This window comes from Lethenteron reissneri, chromosome 15 (assembly GCF_015708825.2).
Source record: "Lethenteron reissneri isolate LAM-NWPU_2019-01 chromosome 15, ASM1570882v1, whole genome shotgun sequence".
NCBI lineage: Eukaryota > Metazoa > Chordata > Hyperoartia > Petromyzontiformes > Petromyzontidae > Lethenteron > Lethenteron reissneri.
The window spans coordinates 7065852-7089467 of NC_083793.1; the positions used below are offsets into that span (position 1 = coordinate 7065852).

At 50.6% G+C, this 23616-nt stretch overlaps 2 protein-coding genes across 4 annotated transcripts in view; one reads left to right on the forward strand and one right to left on the reverse strand.

Annotated features, from left to right (window-relative positions):
• The window catches only part of LOC133342643 (protein Wnt-5b-like), a 53270-nt gene that overhangs the window by 20871 nt on the left and 8783 nt on the right, over positions 1-23616 (reverse strand). The gene's annotated exons all lie outside the window — the stretch shown is intronic.
• LOC133342640 (F-box/LRR-repeat protein 14-like) lies at positions 5222-14265 on the forward strand. Its single transcript, XM_061551920.1, has 3 exons — positions 5222-5360; positions 10784-11576; positions 12098-14265. The coding sequence occupies exons 2-3, from the start codon at positions 10947-10949 to the stop codon at positions 12653-12655; spliced, it is 1188 nt and encodes a 395-aa protein (XP_061407904.1). The 5' UTR covers positions 5222-5360; positions 10784-10946; the 3' UTR covers positions 12656-14265.

Consider the following 23616-nt stretch of genomic DNA (forward strand, 5'->3'; position numbering starts at 1 on the left):
GGATTAATGTCTTACTCGGTATATTCATGAACGCTGCAAAGCTGGCTTGGAAAAGAGATTATTCAGCATAAGGCACTACCACTAGGGTAATCATGTATTAATATCCATTAGAATCATACTTTATTGCATGGTATAATTCTATAACCCTATGCACAGGTTTAAAATAAAATTATAATTAAAAAATTAGAAATAAAAAATAATTCATGAAAAAGGGTTCTGGGTTTTTCTGGATTATATTAAGCGCTGCATATACTTTTATCCAAATGTGCCATCTGGATGATATACCAACGCCCAAATATCTGCTCGTCAATGTGTTTGGACAACATTTGGATCCCTCTTCTTAAAAAAATATTCATGATATCTTAAACGTCTCAATGCCCATTCGTCCAAACCTCATCAGTAATTTTGACAATGGGAAATGTGGGTAAAAAAACGTGTGTGCAGTCATTGTTAACAATGCTGAGACAATGAACATTTTGCAGCTTATAATCTGGTTTAATCTTAAATCCTGGGATTTAAACCCAGGATTTTCATCGGCCCTGGCTCAGTCGTTGTGACAAAGACGCAAAGCCCTACTCCGCATGTTCCGCTCGCCCACTGAATGGAAGACTATTTTACTTTCGAAAATATCCCACGAAGAAGCCGAAGATCACTGGTAAGCGTGACAAATGTGAACGAGCAACATATAATTTTATTTTTTTATGCCAGCAGACGAACAATTGTACGAGTGCTATCCACGTCCGCCCACTGTTTAAATGCTGCTCCATGCTATAGACTTGTGATAAAAAAACATCGTATAAACTGTGCCTTAACTCAAATATAAGTGTGCCCTTTTTCATACCATTATGTTTTCAGCTGACAAGTAAAAAGAGAAAAAATGCCTGTTTTACAACAGCTGCATGAGCATTCTGCAAGCACAAATCTATGTAACAATAAAAAAAATCTCGACATTTAGGATTTGGGTCAGCACCAGTGAATACAAAGGGTCACAACCACAATTACACATTCTTAATTGGAATTGCAATTACTTGAAAAGTTTAAACCATTGCCATAAATTACAATTTGGTCAAAATAAAACGGCCGCATTACACACTGCACCTGGAATAATTCTTCGACTGGAATTAATTGCAATTTCGTTTACAATCACATTTGCCCCCGAAGCTCTGGTGATACTTGTAATGTTTAACGGACTGGCCATTTCCCGCATTATGAAAAGCATCTTGCCTTTATGAATCAGTATGTAAAGGCCAAATCCCTACATGCACCCATTCTTTTTTCCCACGTACCATTTTTTTGGTATAACAAAACACCGCATTTTTAAATTTGCTTAACCACTACGAAATGCCGTGAAATAACAATAATCATAATCGCTCCCGCAGATGATAATTACACCCGCTATGCACAACCGAGGCATTGTTTGTACAGTGTATTGTGTGTAGGTGGGTGTTAATAGACTGGCTTTGCTTTGAGTTAGCCATCAACATCTCTGAAAGGCCTATTGTATTTTATTACATTATTTCAAAACACACACATGCACACACACGTGCACACACACGTGCGCACACAGACAAATCTCCCCCGTGTAGCCTTAACAGACTGTTGGGGCAAGTGCTGTTAGCGAGCATCTATGAAGGCCGACACGGCATACGAGGGGGGTAGGTGGCCAGCACCACGGCCGACCGCCTTTGTCTCCCCAGTGGTGATGTTTACACACCGCACCAAATACTAATTTGATGCTGAGTCGACCTTGGGGTGGCCCAGCATCGGTTCAGATAAACGTCACTGGTGATTGGCCGTGAGCGGGAATCGAACTGGGGTTCGCCTGTTTCGTAGCGCAGCGCGCTAACCGCTACACTACCGCTCCCCACATACGCAAATACACACACACATACACACACACATACACACACACATACACACACACATACACACACACATACACACACACATACACACACACGCACACACGCACGCCCACCCCACACAATGCACACATCATCACAAAAAGCGAGGTGCGGAGAGAATAACGACTGACCTGTGGAGGCCTTGACAAATCCATTCCGTGATTATGCATGCAAATATATGCAGCCCTGCTAATGATACCCGGTGATTTAATTAAGCGCTACGCAAGTGACCTGAAACAGGGGGACCGCCATGCGAAGGGAAAATTGTGATGCAAATCAGGGGAAGGTGTTTGGTTGAATGCAAGTCCCCGCTGAGTAAAAGTGCAGACTTTTATCGTTGTGTTCCATCCGTAATAGCTTGCACACCACTGCAATGAACGGCAATTATGTGACTGCAATAATAATTGTAATGCAGCCGCAATAATATAAATTGTGCTATTTGAAGTATGTTCAACGTGTGTTCTGTGTAATCTAAATACATTGCCGAATTGAGATATTTGTGAATTTAATGTTTTGAATTTTACAACGAAAAACGTTTAATTTGCTTTAAAAAATATGGCACGGTACAATTATTATAATGAGCACTACAGTTACGTTTAAATACTGGTAATCATGACAAGAAATTAACTGCATATCGTATGGATAGTGCCGTATTTTTCAAATATATCAAACTGAGGACCTCTTGCTCTGCCAGCTAGAAGAACTAGTAACCAGGGAAGACGAGCACATCTGGGAATACCTCTCCTGGCACAGATATGAAAACACGGCGAGTGTGTTGTGGTGACCTTGACAGAGTCCTTGACAAAGAAGCGAAAGAATGAACGTGGTGGTGGTGATGCTGGATTTGGTCTCTGGGGCCCTGAGAGAGTTGGAGGAGCTGATAGTGGTAAATTTATGAAATCAATGAAACAATTATGCGGGGGGGGGGGGGGAGTATATAGTTGTTGTTGTTGTTGTTTCAGGCTACCGTTTTGCAATTGCCTCGATTATGCATTATCATGTATACATGCTTAATGTCTGAGCAATTTTCCAGGAGCTGCATTGACGTGCGCAGTGGCGATATTTGTAATGTTTTGTTCTATTTTTGAAATGTCTGCTGGCGCATTGGAAAACGTGCTGCACAATCCGAACCCGGCGACCTGAGCGCGATTCCGAGCCAAGGCTATAACATTTGGCGATGAGTGATGTCAGGGCTGCCAGTCCTGGGCCACCCATTGTTTTCACCAAACCTGCAGTGGCCAGATTGGCGAGGTATGGTCAAAACCTCCATGACCTAAATGGCATCGGAAGGCCTGAATCAAAACACTAAATTGATAAAGGGACTGAAAATAATTTGTAATATATAATTATTTTAACTGTCCATATTAAAATCAATTGGCATTCTGTGTACGACCATCACTCTTTGGTGCAATGTATTGTTCATGAATCATTATCCGCTGTGTGTATATATAAAACACATATTTGTCAGCTCACATTGATATTTCCCATTAATATTTCCAATGACATTTCACGGATGTCTTCTAACAAATGGTCACGGTATTTATTTTTTCAGCATTTAAAAAAAGAATGCTTCCTCTATGCATCTGGATTTTTAAAAATGCATTTTCAGATTGGGCATTGTAGATGGTAAATGGGACAAATGGACACACTGTGAATGTTTCTAGCCGACGTGGATTTTTACGTAAAACTCAAACCTGCACGATATAAACCATACAGAAGAGCAAAGTCTTAGTTTTATAAATATGATTTTTTTAAAATACGTCTATATCTTGTATGCTAACACGTAACGCTTACATTTTATGTCACGGCATATAAATGCAACATGTTATTATGGGCAGAGCAGTGGGCAGTGGTAAGCGCACTGCGCTACGAACCCATCAACATGAATTTGATTCCTGGCCACAGCTAACATCAGTGGCAAGCGGTACCTGAAACGGTCCAAGACACAACAATCCACGCACTCGGACTCGCTTGAAATATGGTCCAACAACCTCAATGAATGACACAAAATATTATCATCATGTATGACTTCCCCACCGCTAGTAATATTTGTATTTATTTCAAAGCATACATATTTAAACGTGCGCCCTGCATGACGTTTTCCGATTCAAATCACATTTTATTCTGGCATCTCCACAAGCGACGTATTTACACGCGTGAGAACACTGGCAAAAGAAAAACGCTTCACGGGAGAGCGGTATTGTGAACATCAATAATGAAAAGGAAACAACCCTTGCTAAATTGGCTGTGTCAGGTGGTGGCGGGTTTAACGACACATTTAAATTTCTAACCCCCCCCCCCCCTAAATGATGGATATTGGTCGCGAAAGCCTACGTGCTCATTTAACAACGTTGAGGCCCGATGCAATGCGAACCAACAACAGTAAGTAGGTGAAGGGCATGGTTGTTGGGTCAGTCATTCGCCAAGTCTGGGTGGATGTGTTGGGCAGCTGGTGGGAGCCTTAGGGTAGGGCTGGCAAATGAGGCCGGCCGACTTCGTGCGCTCCACACACAAACTTCGCTTTCTCTCCCCCCCACCCCGACGCATCGCACGACGGCCCTTTGAGGTCGCGACCGCTCTTCGTCTCTCGCGTCCGCGGCCCCAAAACCACCACCCCCTTCCCACTCCCCACGTGGCCCCACACGCACAATGAGTCGGGCTGTGCGCACGCGCGTCAGAGGAGTAGAGCATCTCCCCGCCACCCCCACCACCACCCCCACCCATCATCCTTCTCCTCCTCCCACAGTCACCACCACCACAAGCAGCAGCAGCAGTAGCAGCCGTGTCCCACCCCCTTCTCGTCGCTCCACACCACGTTCCAACCCTCCTCCCTGCCTCACTTCTAGCCCCTCCTTAATTCCCAATAATCCTGCCCCCACCCCTCCCCTCCCTATCACTCCCAGATTCCCATTATCCCTCCTCTCCCGGCTTCACTGCTCTCTCAACCCCCCCACACACATTGGGTTTCGTCCCCGACTTCCCCGTCCAATCAGCACCCCCTCCTGCCCGGCTCAACTTGCTTCTCCCCGTTTCCATTCCCGTGGCGCTTGAACCCCCCCCCCCCATCCCGTCCATCCCACGGTCCCCTTGGACGCACCCCCCCCCTGCACCCCCGTCTCTTCCCCCGACTTCACCCCGTGTCCCAAGCCACCGGCTCCAGCTGGCTCCACCCCCCCACCACCACCCCCTTAGCCATTGCTTTGTTCCCACCCCGTTCCTCTGTCTCCATCCTCCTCCTCCTCCCCATTGGCCACGCCTCCCTCTGCTCTCCCAGCCTGCCCCAGCAGCCCCCCACCACCACCACCACATCTCTGTGTCTCCGAGACCCGGGGACCGGAGCCGAGACGTACCCTGGCACAGAGAGCCTCGGTTGTGGCAAGGGTGGCAACGGGAGCGAGCGTGGCGTGGCGTGGCAGGCTGAGCCAGAGCGAACCCGTGGACCCTCTCGGCATGCAGGTGAGGGAGCGTGGCACACGCCGATGAAGGAGAGAGGGGAGAGAGAGAGAGAGATGGAGGGGAGGGTCACCTCTCGATCGTGTCTCCTCCCACCGTCTCGGCGAGAGCTGTCAGCCACAACAGAACGAAATACACACGCGTATAACTGGGACACACACACGCACACATATATTGTATGTTACACGAAATAACGAATGTGCCCACCACCACCACCACCACCACCCTCCTCTGCCTGCTATGGTGCCTGAAATCCATCTCTCATGTCCAGCAACATCCATCCCGTTCCCTCCCCATACACCGCCGAGCCGGACATGCTCACGTTGCTGTGGGAATGACAGCAGCGCACTGGGTCCATGTGCGATTGTTACGGAGCATTGCCAAGTCGCTTTAAAGCTGCTGTGGCCCGACTTTGCGTTGTTCCTGTCTGTTGTGTTGTTGTGCTGTCTGTTGTGCTGTTGTTGTGGCTGTTGTGCTGTTGTTGCCACTGTTGTTGTGCTGTTGTTGCCAATTGTGTTGTTGCCACTATTGTTGTGTTGTTGTGTTGTTGCCACTGGCGTGTTCTTGTGTTGTTGACACTGTTGTGTTGTTGTTGCCAATTGTGTTGTTGCCACTGTTGTTGTGTTGTTGCCACTGTTGTGTTGTTGTTGCCAATTGTGTTGTTGCCACTGTTGTTGTGTTGTTGCCACTGTTGTTGTGTTGTTGCCACTGTTGTGTTTGTTGACACTTGTGTTGTTGTTGCCAATTGTGTTGTTGCCACTGTTGTTGTGTTGTTGCCACAGTTGTGTTGTTGTTGCCACTGTTGTGTTGTTGTGTTGTTGCCACTGTTGCTGCCGCTGGGGAACGGGCCTGGGACGGCTGAACGGTTCATCTCCTGGGTTGTGGGTTTTTTACGACTCAATGAAGGTGTCCGATGGAAACTACTCGGCAGTTTTCAAGTGGCATCCGAGCAGCGAGGATTGTTGGGGTTGGGGTTTTTTTTTTATGATTACTGTATCTTGGTTTGGATTTAACAAAAAAAAAACAGTTGTGGCTCAGAGTTGACAGCGTCCAAACAATAAAACAAACGAAATGTTTCCGTGGGGTTGAGTGGCGAGGCGTGGGAATCTACAGCAGCAGAAAATAGTCACAAATTACTGACGTGTGTGTATGTGTCGTGCAACACTCGTGTGTGTGTGTGTCAATTACTCATCCATTTAAAACGTTATCTGCAAGAGAGCAATGGGTTGTAACTCTCCGCCCATGACAGTTCTGTGTGCGTGTGCGAATATTGAACGCGATGTTTCGCATCGTGTGCACGCATGAAGGAATATACTTCCCAGATTTCTGTCTCTCCGAGTGGCGTTCAACGAGTTCACGACGGTTAATTAATTCACGACCGTCCATCGCGAAAGCCGAGACATGTATTCCGATTTATTAACGGTCCATTTATTTGTTTTAATTACCGCTTGCCAGATGATCATTTTAATGGGAAGTGAAATTGCTTTTTTTCGTTGCAGAAATTTTCATTAACTGTGCGTGAAAGTAACCGAGATTGTTAACTTTTTTTTTAGAAGCAATTGAATAATGTGAAACGAGCGATTCAATGCATGCAAAATATAAGCCCCTCGTGCGTGCAAAATATAAAATATTCCTCCACGCGCAATTCTTAGCTTCATTGTCTTTAACATTTTTAAAACTGCATTTGTTGCTGAATGTGCTGTGTATTTCAGCCCACAGCAATGGCACGGAACAAGAGGATTCTTTTTTTTCCCCCCTCTATGCAATATTAGCATTCGGCTGAATATGGTAATTATGATAATGGGGAATTGCACAAAAAAAGTGTAAATGACTACAGGGCACAGCGAGCACGACCCTGTAGGCCTCGTACTGGGGCGGGCGGGAGGGCGGGCGAGTGGGTCCCATCTGCTCTCGCTTCGGCGGAGGGGGCTCACAGCGGAGCAGATGGTGGGGGGCACCGACGGGCAATGCGCACACACACGCAGCTGCACAAACCTCTCGTCCCCCGGCATTGCCAATGCCTCCCGTCGGCCTGACTGGGATCGAGGGACCACTGAGCTCACCGTGGCAAAAGAGCACGTTTTCCCCTTCCAGTTGGCGATATTTTTCAAGGTAGTGCCAAGAACAGTGGCTACTACCTCCTCCTCCTCCTCGCTGCTCCACCCACCCCCCCCATCTGCATCTTCCGTGATTAAGAAATGAGATTGGATGGAGGTGGCCGCGTGGGTCAGAGGTCAGCGGGCTGAGCTACCGCCACCGCTGAAATCCGGGGTTCGAATCCACGCAGCTGCCTGTGTTTTAACCGGGGTTCTCAATTGAATTTGTGGTCTCTATACCAGTTGGCAGTGACTAAAAAAACAACCAACTCTTCCCCCTCTCCCCCCATCGCATTAAATATGGTTTTGCACTTAATTTGGCTACATTCCAACTCTGATGATTAAAATATCAGTCGTATTGGCATATGACGAGCATTATTCCTGGCGACAGGGTGGGAAAATGTTGCGGTCTACAGCGTGGCCAAGACCTGACTTGAACAGGTCTCGTAGGTAGTCGCTCTGTGGCGACTGCCTCCGTGGGCTGTTTTCTAACAGAGGGGATTGCAATGCTCTGCGAGAGCTTTCCGTTGATACTTCATATCATGACATGGTACCGATAGAGCAATCGAGCCGAAATTGGTTGAAAATTATTATATTAAAAAAAAACATTTATTATAAAGGATGAGCTTGGAGGGAGAGAAGACTTGAATATGCTGCCCAAGCCCCTTGCTCCAGAACCTTCCAAAAGCACCCAACCCCCACCAGTCGCCCCCCCCCCCCTCCTTTTCTGAATTTGCTCGGCCTAAATTCAGTGCACCTGGCCCTCTGGGTCTCGCTTAAGCCAGGTGAGCTGCGTTCAGTTGGCAGGCCCTAATGGACCATCAGAAGGGCTGTGTTGGCGATATCTGGCAAAGGTATTTGCCATTAAATGTAATCCGTGTGTACAAGCCTTCGCGTGTGCTGGAGTTTTCCTCTCATGTCCCTGGTTTGCAAGGATCCACATGCCTTAGTTTTTGGCTGCGTTGCAGGCTGGGGTATCCTGTTCTGCTTGATATACAAGACATTGTCCGGCAAAAAGCACTTACTATGTACGGCCATAGTCTGGAAATGCTCCCCACCCCCAGATATCGATGTGCTTCTCTTCCCTTCCCGAGTTCAACACGGAACGAGGTCCGTGAGGACTTGGGATGCATCCCCCGAGTCTGCTTCTGTCATAGCGAGTGCACGGCGCGTTGCTTTTGTGGCAAAGCCAGCATTGTGATTACCGCAAAAGGCCAGCGCTGCCGAAACGCGGATACTTGAATGGGGTCTCGTTGTTTGAAATGATTTGTGACATTCTTCGTAAAATAACCACACGGGCTGAAGCTGACTGGCTACTGTAGAGTTGTCGAATGTTGATCTGTGCTATATTAATATTGTTCTCATTAAAATAAAATAAAATGTTCTTGGAAGGTTAGGCAATATGTTCCCTGCATTCGTGCTTCGTATTTCTGTAAATAGTTTTTTTGCCAAATCTTTCTGTGCTGTAATAGAGCAGTTCAATATGACGGTGGTTACGATTAAATCGGATTCTGCCAGATGTACCTGAAATATTGCAGCGCATTCGCTGAGAAGGTTCGTTGACAAACGAATGCAGGCTTTGTCAGATTCCGCTATTTCAACGCTGCTTATTCGACATTTGACTTATTAAGTATTACAAGTGCTGAGGCAGCCACACTTAACATCTTATAAATGCTAATAAGCAATGCACTCACCCTGGAGGATCCATAAAAAATGCAAGCATAAACTTTTTAGAAGGCAGAAAAAAATGCCAATATTTTACACTAAGCAGGAGGAAAATAGCACACACCCTTAAGGCATACCAAATATCAAATGGCTTTAATAAGGGCCCAACATTACAGCATATACCATTTAACCCACAACTTCCAAATCAAACACCTTGCGTGCGTTTGCAGTTTTATTTGGGGGGGGGGGGGGTTGGCTTTTACGGCTCTCATTAAAAATATGTCGGAACCATTATTGCTGCCTCCAATTGCCAAATGTTAAATTGTTCGAGGCCTGCGGTGAAGTTAGCTAAAAGGGGGAAAAAAATCCTCCATTGTCCTATTTTTTTTTTGCCTCTGATATTTCAGCAGATTAAATGGTCAGCAGACGTACAAATGTAGATGAATGGAGAGCAAAACGGGCTCTTTTGTGTGTTTGGAAAGACACCAAAGTGCCATATTTCAATTTCAAAAGCTTCCTCTGTGATGTCACAAAGCTTATGGGACACGTCACATATTCTAGTTTCATTACGGAGAATCCTACTTGGACATGCTTCGATGGGGCCAAAAGGAATAGAAATCTCTGCTGGCACTAATTACGGCCTATCATGCGAAATATTTCTTGATTTCCCTATGGGTCTATCTCTTGCGAAGCCCCAAGCCAACAAGTTTGAATCTCTCTACCCTTGTGAATGCAGAGTAAAGAGGCCAATTTGTGCATTGCCTTTCATTGGGAGACTCGATACAACTTGAGTCAATCACTTGAGAAAAAAAGAAATGAAAGAACAAAAAAAATACGTTCCTTTGGCCATGTCTGTGTCACACCGTATTAAATATTAAATCGTGATGTGATTCAACAAAATTAGTATCTTACCATCCGTTGCTTCAGTGGAATACAACGCCATATATTATACATACATACCATTCGCGCGCGCGCTTGCGTGCTTTTTCTACGTGCGCACGCGCGAAATCCGTATGCGCGTTCCGTGTCATTCGTAAAACCGATTGGAAACGAATAACGCTCTCGGAATGGATGCAACGACAAAAAAGCGCCGCTAAACAACAAAATTGCGATCCGCCGCTGTGGTCCAGCGCTTGCGGGAGCTCGCTCGCTCGCTCGCTCCTTGGAGCGCATTTTCACGTTTCGTAGCTTGCTGAACACCGTTCGTGTTTTGCAGCTCTACGCGGCCACGTTTCCTCGTAGACATTTTTTTTTTCTTTCTCCCTCTCCCTTGTTCCGTGCGGATTTTTTTTTATTCATTCATTCTGGCAGGATAAAACTTCTTTTGAGCCAGCGGATTGTTCTGGAGTCCCCGGCTGTTGGAAAGGAATTCTTTGTAGATGTAAAAAGGGTATTGCAGAATCGTTCTGCATGGGTTTTTAAACGGCCTGTGACATGTATGTGCCACACTCAAACTCACCTTCCCCCCCCTCCTTCCCCCCCCCTCCTTCCCACCACCGATCGTCGAGCGCTTTGGTGCCTTTTTGGCTGCTCGCGCTGAAAAGAGCTCGGGCCGCAGTGCGACTTGTTATTCCAGTCAGACGGCTGGGCTGTTCGCCTGTCTGTCTGGGTGACAGCACCAGGGCAGAAATCCGACGCCGCCTTTCCCTTTTCACGCTCCGCCAGGTCCCGGCGCCCCACCCCCCCGCCTCCAACCACGTGAGCTGGAGAGCGCGCAGCTGAGCCTCTCCGCGCACGCTGCCTCATCCGGCTCGCTGGCAGCCGACGGAGCGCCGCAGCAGCAGCAGCAGCGCTCCTCCCCCCCCCTTCCTCCTCCTCCTCACCGACCATGGAGACGCACATTTCCTGTCTCTTCCCCGAGCTTCTGACCATCATCTTCAGCTGCCTCGAGGTGCGAGACAAAGGGCGGGCGGCGCAGGTGTGCCGCGCCTGGAGGGACGCGGCGTACCACAAGTCGGTGTGGCGCGGAGTCGAGGCCAAGCTGCACCTCCGCCGCTCCAACCCGTCGCTCTTCCCCAGCCTCCAGGCGCGCGGCATCCGGAAGCTGCAGATCCTCAGCCTGCGCCGGAGCCTCAGCTCCGTCATCCAGGGTCTGCCCGGGCTCGAGAGCCTCAACCTGAGCGGCTGCTACAACCTCACGGACCTGGGTCTGGCGCACGCGCTCGTGCAGCCCCTGCCCAACCTCACGGCGCTCAACCTCAGCCTGTGCAAGCAGATCACGGACAGCAGCCTCGGGCGCATCGCCCAGCACCTCAAGAGCCTGCGCACGCTCGAGCTGGGCGGCTGCGGCAACGTGAGCAACACGGGGCTGCTGCTGCTCGCCTGGGGGCTGCCCGGCCTGCGTAGCCTCAACCTGCGCAGCTGCCGCAACGTCTCGGACACGGGCATCGGACACCTCGCCGGACTGACGCGGAACGCGGCGCAGGGCTGCCCCAGTCTGGACCATCTCACCCTGCAGGTACGGGTCGGTGGTGGTGGTGGTGGCGGCGGTGGTGGCGGTGGTGGTGGCGGTGGCGGTGGTGGCGGTGGCCCAGCTGTGTGTTTTGAGCGTGTGTCGGAGCAAAGGGGGCCTGGAGTGTGAATGTGTTAAGAGTCTGGGTCTGAGCTTGCATGCATCCCTGGAGGCAAGAGATTGCTGCTGTTGTTGTTGATGGCTGAAGTGTTATTGCGACTTATCAGCTCATAATTTAATGATTTATGTATGGATTTAAAACTTGTTTTTTTTTTACCGCTTCTTTATATTATCGATTCACATTGTAATTCGGACAGTTGGCTTTTTTTAACGCGTTAAGCGAGCTACAATCCGAAAAATTGTATTAACGTTTTACAACATTCATCTTGCATTCCGTATGCATCGGTTGCCATTGCACCGTTTTACCCAAAATACCGTGCGGTGACGACTGCAACGATGGCGTTACCGCCCATTCCCGAAACGCCGCCGTTTGAAATCCCAACCCCTTCCTCTCCCGGGCGGCGCAGGACTGCCAGCGGCTGACTGACGCGGCGCTCAAGTACATCTCCAAGGGATTCCCCGCCCTGCAGACGCTGAACCTCAGCTTCTGTGGCGGCGTGACGGACGCGGGCATGGTGCACCTGTCGCACATGAGCGGCCTGCGCACCCTCAACCTGCGCTCGTGCGACAGCATCAGCGACGCCGGCGTCATGCACCTGTCGACGGGCACGCCGCGGCTCACGACGCTCGACCTGTCCTTCTGCGACAAGGTGGGCGACGCGAGCCTGGCGCACATCGCGCAGGGCCTCGCGCAGCTCGCGTGGCTGTCGCTGTGCGCGTGCCGCGTGTCCGACGCCGGCGTGGAGAGGCTGGCGCGGCCGATGCGCCGCCTGCGCACGCTCAGCATCGGGCAGTGCCCCGGCATCACGGACCGCGGCCTCGAGCTCATCGGGCGCCACCTCACCCAACTCACGGGCATCGATCTGTACGGCTGCACCAAGATCACCACGCGAGGCCTGGAGCGCATCACGCAGCTGCCCTGCCTCAAGGTCCTCAACCTGGGCCTCTGGCAGATGACCGAGTGAAGCGGGCGGGCGAGCGAGCGCTGCGGCTGCGCGGAGTGGGCGGGGAATGTTCGCGGCGGATGGACGGAGCGAGAGACCGGTGACGAACGCTGTCGTGCTTTTGAAATGAAGGGAAGTTTGTTTCCTCCCCGACAACTCCCCACGCCGACATCGCCAGCCGCAGTCGCGTAAATTGTACATCTGACGGAGCGGACGAGCGTTGGTGTGATCCCGACAGTCCCGACTGAGCGCTGCCCCGCCGTGGCCACGCCGGGTCTCAGAACACCCTGGCACGGCACTACGCTGCGCCAACGTAGACAAAATGGATTGCCGTCGAGATGGTCCTTTGATGGACGCGTCCAGGAGTCGTGGCGCTTGGTGCAGCCTCGGGGGTTAGAGCCAAACGTAGGTCCCACACCACCGGTCTCACAATTTTGTTTAAAATATACAAGTTAATGCCCAACCGACGAGAGGGATATCTTCTCGCCCAAGTAAAAAATAACTTTTCCGCACCAAAACCTCCTTGGGAAATTCCCGCGTTATTTTTTTTACGTAACATTTTTTTCCGAAATGCAAAACTTCTTACTTGCTGGAAAAGTAGACATTCAGCATCTTGCCAAGCATTGAAACTTTCATGGGCAGCGTTGCATGAAAGTGTCTTACAAACCCACGCGGGTAGCTTTTCCAGCAACCCCCGCCCCCGCCTACCGCCCCCCCTCCATCAGATCCACGACAACCTCCGTCCCCTGCTCCCTCTCCGTGCCCTCTCCCAGCCAACTTCGCCGAAGATCCACGAGGACTGTCCCCCCGCCCCCCCCCCCCATCGTCTCTCGAAGCGACACTGAGCCACTGGAACTTCTATCTACCTCAGAGATCACGCTAACGCACAGACGTGCGCACGTCAATTATATAAAAGACGCCCGCACAAGGGGACGAGCGGGGGTGCGCAAACGCGTCCGGCTTTCACCGCTTTAACGAGGCAGCGGATGGGAGATGAAAAGACAACAATAAGCATCTGGCTCTGGGAAGATGTGTAAAATCAAGGTAATATTTTCACTGCTTTGCTTTTTTGAGTGTGCGGTATTGACGAGTTAATTATAAGTCCTTAACGTCAATGGTTTAATTAGTGCCGTGGTTGATTTGAAGCCGTTGTTACCGGTTGCGATTGTGCATGCGTTGATCCGAGTTCTTTTTGTGACACCGATTCACGATAAGCAGAAGCGTATTTTTATTCCCACCTGCCGTTACGTTCACAGTTAAATATAATTTTTTGTTGTTTTACTTTTATGTTCAGTGGTACCGTTTTTTTTTTAACCAACCTGTCAGCACCTGCTTAGGACGTACTGTAAATATATAATGCATTATATCACCAAAATGCTGTCGGGAAAACAAAAGTAAAAACGAGCTGTATAAATTACATTTCTGATCAAATGTTTGGCGTGGATTTTTTTTCTCTCGTTGAAAATTTTTTTTGGTGCTTAAATCGGGGTGAAATAGTCACCAAGGAGACGGTGACACAGGCTTTAAGAAGACTATCGCATGTAAACACCGACACTGCTTGTTTTACTTACGTTATCAATGCAATAACCCTCGACTCAAATACTTGTGATTAGTGTCTTAGAGATGATGGCATTCAGGATGAGCTTGACATTTAGGACTGTTTGGATTTTTTGTTCAATACCTCTTGCTCCGTGCTGCGACTGACCCCCCCCCCCCCCCTCTCTTACGTTGAGCTGCCACCCTTGAGGCGACGGCTTCTTCTTGACAGTCACTTCCTCCCCCACCCCGAACGCAGTTGAACGATCTCAGCAGGGGTCACGAGGCAACACTGTGCTTGTTCATCGGCCACTTTAGGGTGCACGGATGGAATGCGCCTCAATTCATGGCGAGAGCTCGCACACCGCTTGGCAATTACCGATCCTTTTCTCTCGACGCTCAAAGAAGGCATTTTTAACCTCATTTCTCGTGACCTGGCTGCAAGTTTCGGCTTTTTTCCTTCCGTGCAATTTTACATACAAAGCCATCGACGAATTAACGCGTTGTCCGTCAAACATCGCCGGTGACCCTCGTGCTCAAACGGAGACCTCTGGCTGACGTGGAACAGAGAGAACGGTGGGGGGCAGGGGGGGTTGTGAGGACTGTAGGTGAACCACTTCATCGGGGACCTTGACGGCTGAGGCTCGAGAAGAGTGCCGAGGAGTGGCGGCATGAGTGGTTTAAATGGAATTTCAAAAAATATTCTGTTTAACACGTAGGCTTTCGCGACCAATATTATTCATAATCAACGTTTTTGGGTTTAGATCGCGTTATTTATAAATGAATAACCCCCCCCCCCCCTCAAATCGTTGCACCTGATGAGTTAATGATGACGTCACCCTGATGCTGCTCTATATATTCTATTGGATGTGCTTGATTAGGCAGCAGGGAAAGCATTCAGTGGTGATCTAATTTCTTATTGTTTAAAATAATTATCATATACAGGCCACTAAACAATATAGCTGTTTTTCAGAAACGACCTGGCCACAAATGATAGCTCAACGAAGTGGCTTATCACGTGGAAATGTATTGTGTTCGGATCGGGATCGAACCCACGCTAGACACGGTGGTTGCCCCATCTGTCCTTAGATCTTTCCTTAATCGCCAGCCACACATTCTGTGTCGTAAATTTGGAGAAATCACCCATTTTTATTCGTCGCTGTAGAAAAACAAAAAAAAATGCGGCAATTGTGAGTGGCATGGTGGTGACTTCCAGCCGGCACCAAAGCGCCAGGCAGGCCCCCCCCCCCCACCCAGCCAGACACTCCGCCCGTCTCGATTTAAAGCTTTCGTGACTGCAGGGATTCATCTTCTTGGTTCTTTCGGTAAAGTCACGTAGAAGGGAAATAATAAAATAATAAAAATAAAACAATAAAATAATTATCATCACGTTTCGGCCACAACGCAAGCAGCCGTCCAGGTGAAGAACAGGCCCCCGACAGACCTGGTCTTCACCTGAGGACGGCTGCTTGCGTTGTGGCCGAAAACGCCGTGAGATTAATTTTTTTATGTTTAATTTTTATTATTTCATTATTTCCCTTCTACGTGACTTTACCGAAAGAACCAAGAAGATGACTCCGCCCGTCGTCTCGCACCTACGCGAATTAAAAAAACGTCCTGGACCGGCGCTATAGTTTTCTCAACCAATCCACTCGCTTTCTCAACGGACATTTGTGGCCCATGGCCATTTTTATCAGAGGAAGGCGGGGTGGTGGGGGGGGGCATAGCAGAGGAATTCCTCACCGTTTGCAGCAGAGGTCGCAAACGGGTTTTGATTCCGTACCGGGCCGCACCAGGGTCGCAAACGGGTACCCAGCCGTACCCGTACCCTACCCGTACCCGGCCGGGTACGGGTAGGGTACGTCTTCAATCCAGCAATGCAATGACAGAAGGCTGAAGATGATTTTATTATTATTACGATTGAGATCCAAGCACACAGGGATGTGGGTGTTACGCCTGCGTTCCTATTTGGTTCACGGCGGTCAAGGAATGGTAGTCTTCTCTCGGTGTGGGACTAACCCACCGTGCTCTTGAAAGGTGGTTACAGGTGCCCTGTGCTCTGCTGCTGTGCGTTCATGAACTACAGCGTGCGGTCAAGGACGCGCGCACGCACGCACACGCAGAAACATAGATGTCGCGTGTCTTCTACACAGTTCAGCCCCCCAAATAAAGGTTAGAATCGACGTGGTGACACCGAGCAGCGGAAACGTAAAAGGGTGCATTGCTGCAGCAACGTTCACGCGCACGCGCGCGCTCGCTCGCCAGCGCGTGCGTGCGTGCGCGTGCGTCGTCACGCGGCGATCTGACAGAACGCGGCTCTTTGCCCTCCCGAGAAAAGCGCCGTCGTTGTCGGTTTCTTCTCTTCGGGGTTCCGCCCGAAGAGAAGAAACTTGAGCGGGCGGGGTGAGCCGCCGCTTTCACAGCTGACGAGGCGCAGCGACGGCGCGGTCATTCGCAGCCACGTGGGAGCCCCCCCCCCCACCACTACCCCCTATCACCCCCCCCCACCACTACCCCCCCACCACTACCCCCCACCACTACCCCACCACCACTACCCCCCCACCACCACTACCCCCCCATCACTACCCCCCATCACTACCCCATCCACCACTGCCCCCCCACCACTACCCCACCCACCATCACTACCCCCCCACCACCACTACCTCCCCATCACTACCCCCCATCACTACCCCCCCACCACCACTACCCCCCCCACCACTACCCCCCCATCACCCCCCCCCCACCACTACCCCCCCCCCCCATCATTACCCCCCCATCACTACCCCCCCACCACTACCCCCCCACCACTACCTCCCCACCACCACTACCCCCCCATCACTACCCCACCACCACTACCCCCCCCACCACTACCCCCCCATCACACCCCCCCCCCACCACTACCCCCCCCATCACTACCCCCCCATCACTACCCCACCACCACTACCTCCCCACCACCACTACCCCCCCATCACTACCCCACCACCACTACCCCCCCCCACTACCCCACCACCACTACCTCCCTACCACCACTACCCCCCCATCACTACCCCATCCACCACCTCTCCCCCACCCACCACTGCCCCCCCACCACTACCCCACCCACCATCACTACCCCCCCCCATCACTACCCCCCACCACTACCCCCCCACCACTCCCCCCCCCACTACCCCCCCCACCACTACCCCCCCACCACTACCCCACCCACCACCACTTCCCCACCCACCACACCCCCACCACTCCCCCCCCCACACCACTCCCCCCCACCACTCCCCCTCCACCACTAGTGGTGGGGTCACTCCCCCCACACCACCCCCCCCACCTCCCCCCCACACCACTCTCCCCCACCACTCCCCCACCCACCACTCCCCCACCCACCGCTACTACCCCCCACCACTCGCCCCCCACACCACTCCCCCCCACCACTCCCCCCCACTCCCCCCCACCACTCCTTCCCCACCGCCCCCCACAACTCTCCTCCCACCACTCCCCCCCCACCACCCCCGATTTAAAGTGAAGCGCCATCAAACGAGATTTTGTCAGCGCTCGTTGTGTGTGAAGCCTCTTTCCCCTCCACCCACCCACACCCACCCACACGCCGGTGGTGGCTGCAAGTTTGGAGATTTGAAAACGTGGCGTTTTCGCATTTTACTCGGCGCTACGAGCTCTGACAACCCGAATGAAGCGTGGAGACTTTTCTTTTTTCACCACAGCACAACTACGCTCTGAATGTAAAGCGAGGAGGAACTGTACAGAGTACACAATGGCTGCTGTAAGCGATTTCTAATTATTGCTCGTGGGCCATTAAAGATGTCTCGGGACAGCCCCCGTGCACAGAGAATGACTGCATTTTAAATGATTGGGGGGTGGGGGGCTTTTATTTCTTTCCCCTACCCCCCCCCACCGAGCCCTCATCCCCGATGCGATCTCCATTGTCGGTCTGTTTTTGAAAGGCTGCAAAGAGTTGATGGTGAACATCGTAAAAATTAACCCGTAAAAACAAAGTTTGTCACTATAAATCCTTTATATGCGTGGCGGCTAGAGTCCTCTCGTCCTCTGGCTTGAGATGGCTGCCACCTATGGGTCAGATGATTGCCTGCCACCATTAAGCAATTGGTAATTAAATATAAAAAAAAATCCCCTAAAAAGTGTAAAGTTATGGAAAAAAAAATTTCAGGAAAATAAATTGTCACGCACAACGAGTCTGTGTGCAAAATGTCAGCTCGATTGGATCACGGGAAGTGGGTTAAAAAACGACCGAAAGATTTGCACGGTCGTAAGCGCGCAAGCAAGCAAGTGAACTTAATATAAAGGATTTAAAAATCGCAATAATCGGCAACGATAGGACGTTGTAGACAAAGCGGATTCCCTCGGTTAGGGGCAACTCGTCGTGTCTTCGAACAAAAAAAATATAACCGGACGTTTGTAACGTGTTATTTCCTGGAAGCCGCAACCCAATTATGTCCAGGTGCTGGGAGAATAACGCTTCGATCATTTTACAACTCGTAATTGTTATCATCACGACATTGTCATGAAGGCCGTGTAGTTTTTTATGTGAGAGGAGGAGGGGGGGATTTTATTTCTGACTTATATCAAGAAGCGTGAGGGTTTGCAGTCAGCTGTTTTAAATATGCGCCGGGGTGTTCAACAATTAACGCAGTCTGACTCCTTCCTCGAGTGGACTCAGTGAGATGATTTTACCATTCTTAAGCTCGTAATTATACCCCCCTCCCCCCCCACCGTTTGACTTCTGTGCTGAAGGGATGTTTTTTTTTATCCTGGATGCAGAAATCTCCCTACGGCGAATATCAAAAAAAAAATTGCCACGTCCAAATTCCATTAACTCCTGGCTTAATTTTCTTTTAATCAATAGACATCGCCCTTGATTTCAGCGCGCGCGTGAACTTTCTCCACCAAGTCGAAACTAACGCGCACACAGATGAAGTTTAGCGCGGAGACGCGCCGTCGTGAGGTCAGGCACCAATGCCGTTCGCCCCGTTGTGAAAACTTCGCTTCGAAAACGAATATCACCAGCAGCTAGAAGGGTCGCGTCGCCTGTTGTTTTCCAGGCCCTTGCTCGCCGCGGCTGCAGAGCGAGGGCGAGCGCCCGGACCGAGCCGCTCAGAGTAATCGGGAGCGATGGCAGCCGAATGCAAGGAGAGGTCCGTGTCGGATGAGATGAGCGTCAGAATGGCTCGACTTCAGCCCACGTCTGGCTCTGAGCCACGCCACGCCGCCACCCCCCCCCCCCATCCTCCTTTTCCTCCTCCTCCACCTCCTCTTCCAGCCTCCTCTCACCCCCCCCCCCACCACCGCCGCCACCTCTCATCGCCCCCTTTCCAGCCATCTCCCCTCGTAAGTTCGAACTCAGCAGAGAAATGTAAATAAAGAAATAAATGTGAAAACCAAGGAATATAACCCCTGCTGGCTGCTTTTCAGGACTTGAAATTCTATCCATCGCTGCGCAGGCTGGAAGGTGGCTGCAGGATGAACGTGATCGTTCGTGATGGATCAGCAGAAATATGTGTACACACACACACATTGCCCTTTCACGTTAAGCTCCAAACGCTCCGCTTCGCGATTCAAGGAGGGACGTGGGTGGCTTCACTTTGCGTCGCATCTACCGAGGCGTGTTTCTCGAGCAGTTTGTACTGCGGTTCAATAAAGAAAGGGTTATATACTTGGTAAGAAACAAAAAACAACTTTTTGTTCAACGTCCGCTTTGTGAGAAAGTCTGACGTCTGCAGACGTCTCGTTGCGGCGTGGGTCGTGCAAGTCAAATCCAACGCGCGGAGATAATCACAGGCGCGCGTCTCTGTGTGTGGTGCGGAATGCATTGAAAACGGCCACGATTGTCGTGCGCCGTGCCCTTTTGGCGTTAAATAGGAAACAAATTTTGGCGTTAAACAGGAATTGTTGACGATGGCGGGAACACTGCACGGTGGCGAATGCTCTACGGCCGCGTGCTCGGCGCTCATTTTCTGATCCCTTCCGTCGCCAGCGCAACGCCGCTGACATAGATCCCCACGCTGAATGAAACCCCAAGCAAGATGCTTGTCGAGATGTTAACTACCTCGCTTGGTGTGCAGGAGGTCGTGGGTTCGATCCTGACCCCGGACGCCGGTATATTTGGAGTTTGTATATTCGCCCCGTGGTCGCGTGGATTTTTTCCGGTTTTTCCCTCCACATTTAGAAATATGCGTTCACAGTATTTGGATGCTATAGATTGCCACATTAATGTTGATAAGCCACTTCGTTAAGCTATCATTCGCGGCCAGGTCGCTTCTGAAAAAGAGCGGCCGAATATCTCTAAACGCGTGTTGTTGATTCTAAATGTGGAGGGAAAAACCGGAGGACCTGGAGAAAAACCCATGCGATCACGAGGAGAACACGCACACTCCAAAAATAAAGGCGTGGGAGGTCAGGATCGAACCCACAACTTCCTGCATACCAGACGAGGTAGTTAACATCTCACCACCGTGGTGCCCAACCAAGCCCGTTTCAAGGCCGAGTTTTGCCCAAACCAAGCCCGCTTACTTGTCTGAAGAGTGATAATGATGATGCCTGTAACCCGCGTGTCTTCTCTAATCCGCGCCGATCCTCTTTCTGTCTCCCAGTGTGATTCCACGTGTGGACCTCTACACGCTTCTTTGCACACTTTTAAATTGTTTTCAATGTATATTAAAAAATTATTTGCACACTTTACAACGTATTACTGAATGCCGTACGCATTTAAAATACGGCGTATTGATGCATGATTTGTCCTCGTTGACTACGACACCCGACTGCATGGCGAAGTGCTTTGAGTTGCACTGCTCGCAAGTGGAAAGGCCTCTGAGTTCAAATCCTGAGTCGGGGTAAACTCTGTCCTGCGTTGTTCCAGGGTCAATAGAACGACAGCCATTTCTGGCGGCGATGAAAGCTGCGGTTGACGTTGTGTGCATGTGTGTTGAACTTCTTTTGGACCGTACGTAAGCCAACCGTGCCAATCAGAGGTGCTGACTTTCCTCGACCGTAGGAATGTGGGATTTACTTCACGAGCTCAAGAGATGAGTGCGGTGCTCCAAGCTGAGCAGGAAACTGCTTTCACTCTGTAGGTGTTTTGTTGTACTAAGCGTTCTAGTTTTACCTCGTTTCACTGGCTTGGTGAGAACATAATTAGATTATTTTTGAAGTGTTATTAATTATGTAAAATCTGACGCACAAATTATTCAAAAGAAACTCGAGCGAGATGTATGTTACTGTACACAATAATAGCAGTAAGAATAAACATCTGGAACCTGCCTGAGAGACCAGCGAAATATTGGTGAGGTACAGATTAAGAACGGTAATTCGGGAATCACGTGGACATATCCAGCGGTGTGTACAGAGCCCAGCCACGGGAGAGAGGTCACCCCTACGCAGATGGCATCACCAAATTCAGCTGCGCACCTCGTAACCCGTTCACTCTAGCCATCATTTCAACAGGATCCAACAAACAGGGATCAAAAGTGTTCTAAAACTTTAATAAAGTGGCGACGGATGTTATAATACCCAGTATTAATTGAGTACACCCCCCCCCCCACCCCACCCAAAAACCCCCCCATCGTATGTTAAAATTAAGCTTTCGATTAAACACAGCCTTGTTTGACCAATATTAGCCTTGTAACTGGTTATCAGCGGAGATATTAAGGGAATTCGAGTCTTGTTCTTTAGCCTTAATTAAATCGACACTGGGCAGGTTTTTGTTCCACGAACGCTATCTTATCGTGCGCAGTGGGCTCACCTGGTGGTGCTGGTGGTGGGAGGGAGGGAGGGAGTCAGGGAGGGAGGGAGTAAGGAAGGGGAGGGGACCCCTCGCCTCAATGGGCTGAGATGTAGCCGCGCGTCCGTGTGGCAGTGATCCGCCCAGGTAGTTTCAGTAGGAGGCACTCACCGCTCACCAAACACGACACGCACTCAAGACGGCACGGCGGCCGTGGGCACGGGGGTGGTTTGGGATGGGGGGGGGGGGGATTTTTCAGCTCTCAATCCAATCGACTGCAGCGTTGTAAGTGCCTGCACTCATGCAATGCCTATGAGAGCATTAAAAGAATTACACTAAAATGATCGGGCATTAAGGCACCAGCATGCATATTGGATGATAATTGCACGGCTACACGGCTGCGAGAAAATGGCCCAAACGCCTTAAATATTCATGCGAAGGCTCAGCGCGCCGTGGCACTCCCGATATTATACACGAATCATCACATTTTCACAATTTTGTTTATGGCTTTTTCTAAAGATTATGCCCTGCCCCGTTCTCTACCCTGCACGGTGAGTGACGGCTCTCCCGTGGACTCGAATCCACACGAAGCCGCTGCAATCTCAAACAACAACAAAAAGAAATCGCGGGGGGGGGGGGGGGGGCTGAGAGCGGCAGCATTTCGTGCTCAATGCAAAATTATATTCCTGGACAATTACCGCGGGCTAAAAGCAGGTGGCCCAGCGGTTCGCACGCCGCGCTGGGAACCGCCGATAACCTGATTCTCGTCGACGGCTTAACATCATCAGTGGTGAGTGGTGTCCGAACCTGGTTGGTGATGCCCGCCCCCCCCTCCGCTCCTCCTCTTTCAAGAGCCCATACCTAACGGAGTTAAATGTGGTTCCGAAGCCCTATGTTTTGACACCGCACAGACAGCTTGTCATCCAGCAGTGGAGTGACAGGCTGACGGATTCAAATCACGACACGTAAATGAAAGTAGAAATCGTACAACATTTACTCTACACATTGCGGGCATGGACATCCTCATCAATCGGCCACGACCTATCCACTGCTGGATGAAGGCCTTCTCACCCAAAGCCGTCACCAATCTCTTGCACGCGCGCCGATGAAATCGCTCCATCTCCGTGTGCGCGTGCAAACCCCCCCCTCGGCATGCTGCCTCGCTGGCGTGAGACGTTGGCGCGTCACACGCGCGGCACAGTTACATGCAGAGATACAAACGTTGCGACCCGCAAATAGAGATAGCGGTCGCGTTTAGAATGACAAGAGCGGGCAGGGGGGGGTGGGGGGGCACGCGAGGTCTCCCGTGCTACCGGCGCTGCAGAACGGGCCACCTGAACAAACTCGCTGTCAGCGACGGTCACAGCTGTACGCCGGGCGTGCGCACAACGGGCTCCGTGAAGACTTTGCGCTCGTGAACATCAGTACGGGACCGCAATCTGCATTTATCTTCTAGCCTGGGCGGCGAGGATGATGCCCGTTGAAAAATGCCGCTTTGTTGTGCGAGCCGAGTGGCAGAAAACGAGGTGGGGGGCTCTTTTAAGTAGCCGAATGGTCGCTTGAAAAATTGTATTCGATTTTTTTTTGGTGGTGATGGGGGGGGGGGGGAAATACAAATTTCGTGCCATTTTAAACTCGGAGAGGGCCCAGCGGTCGAGGCCACGGCCGCCTGTCGCGATCCGTTTGAGGCCAGGGCTGAGAATTA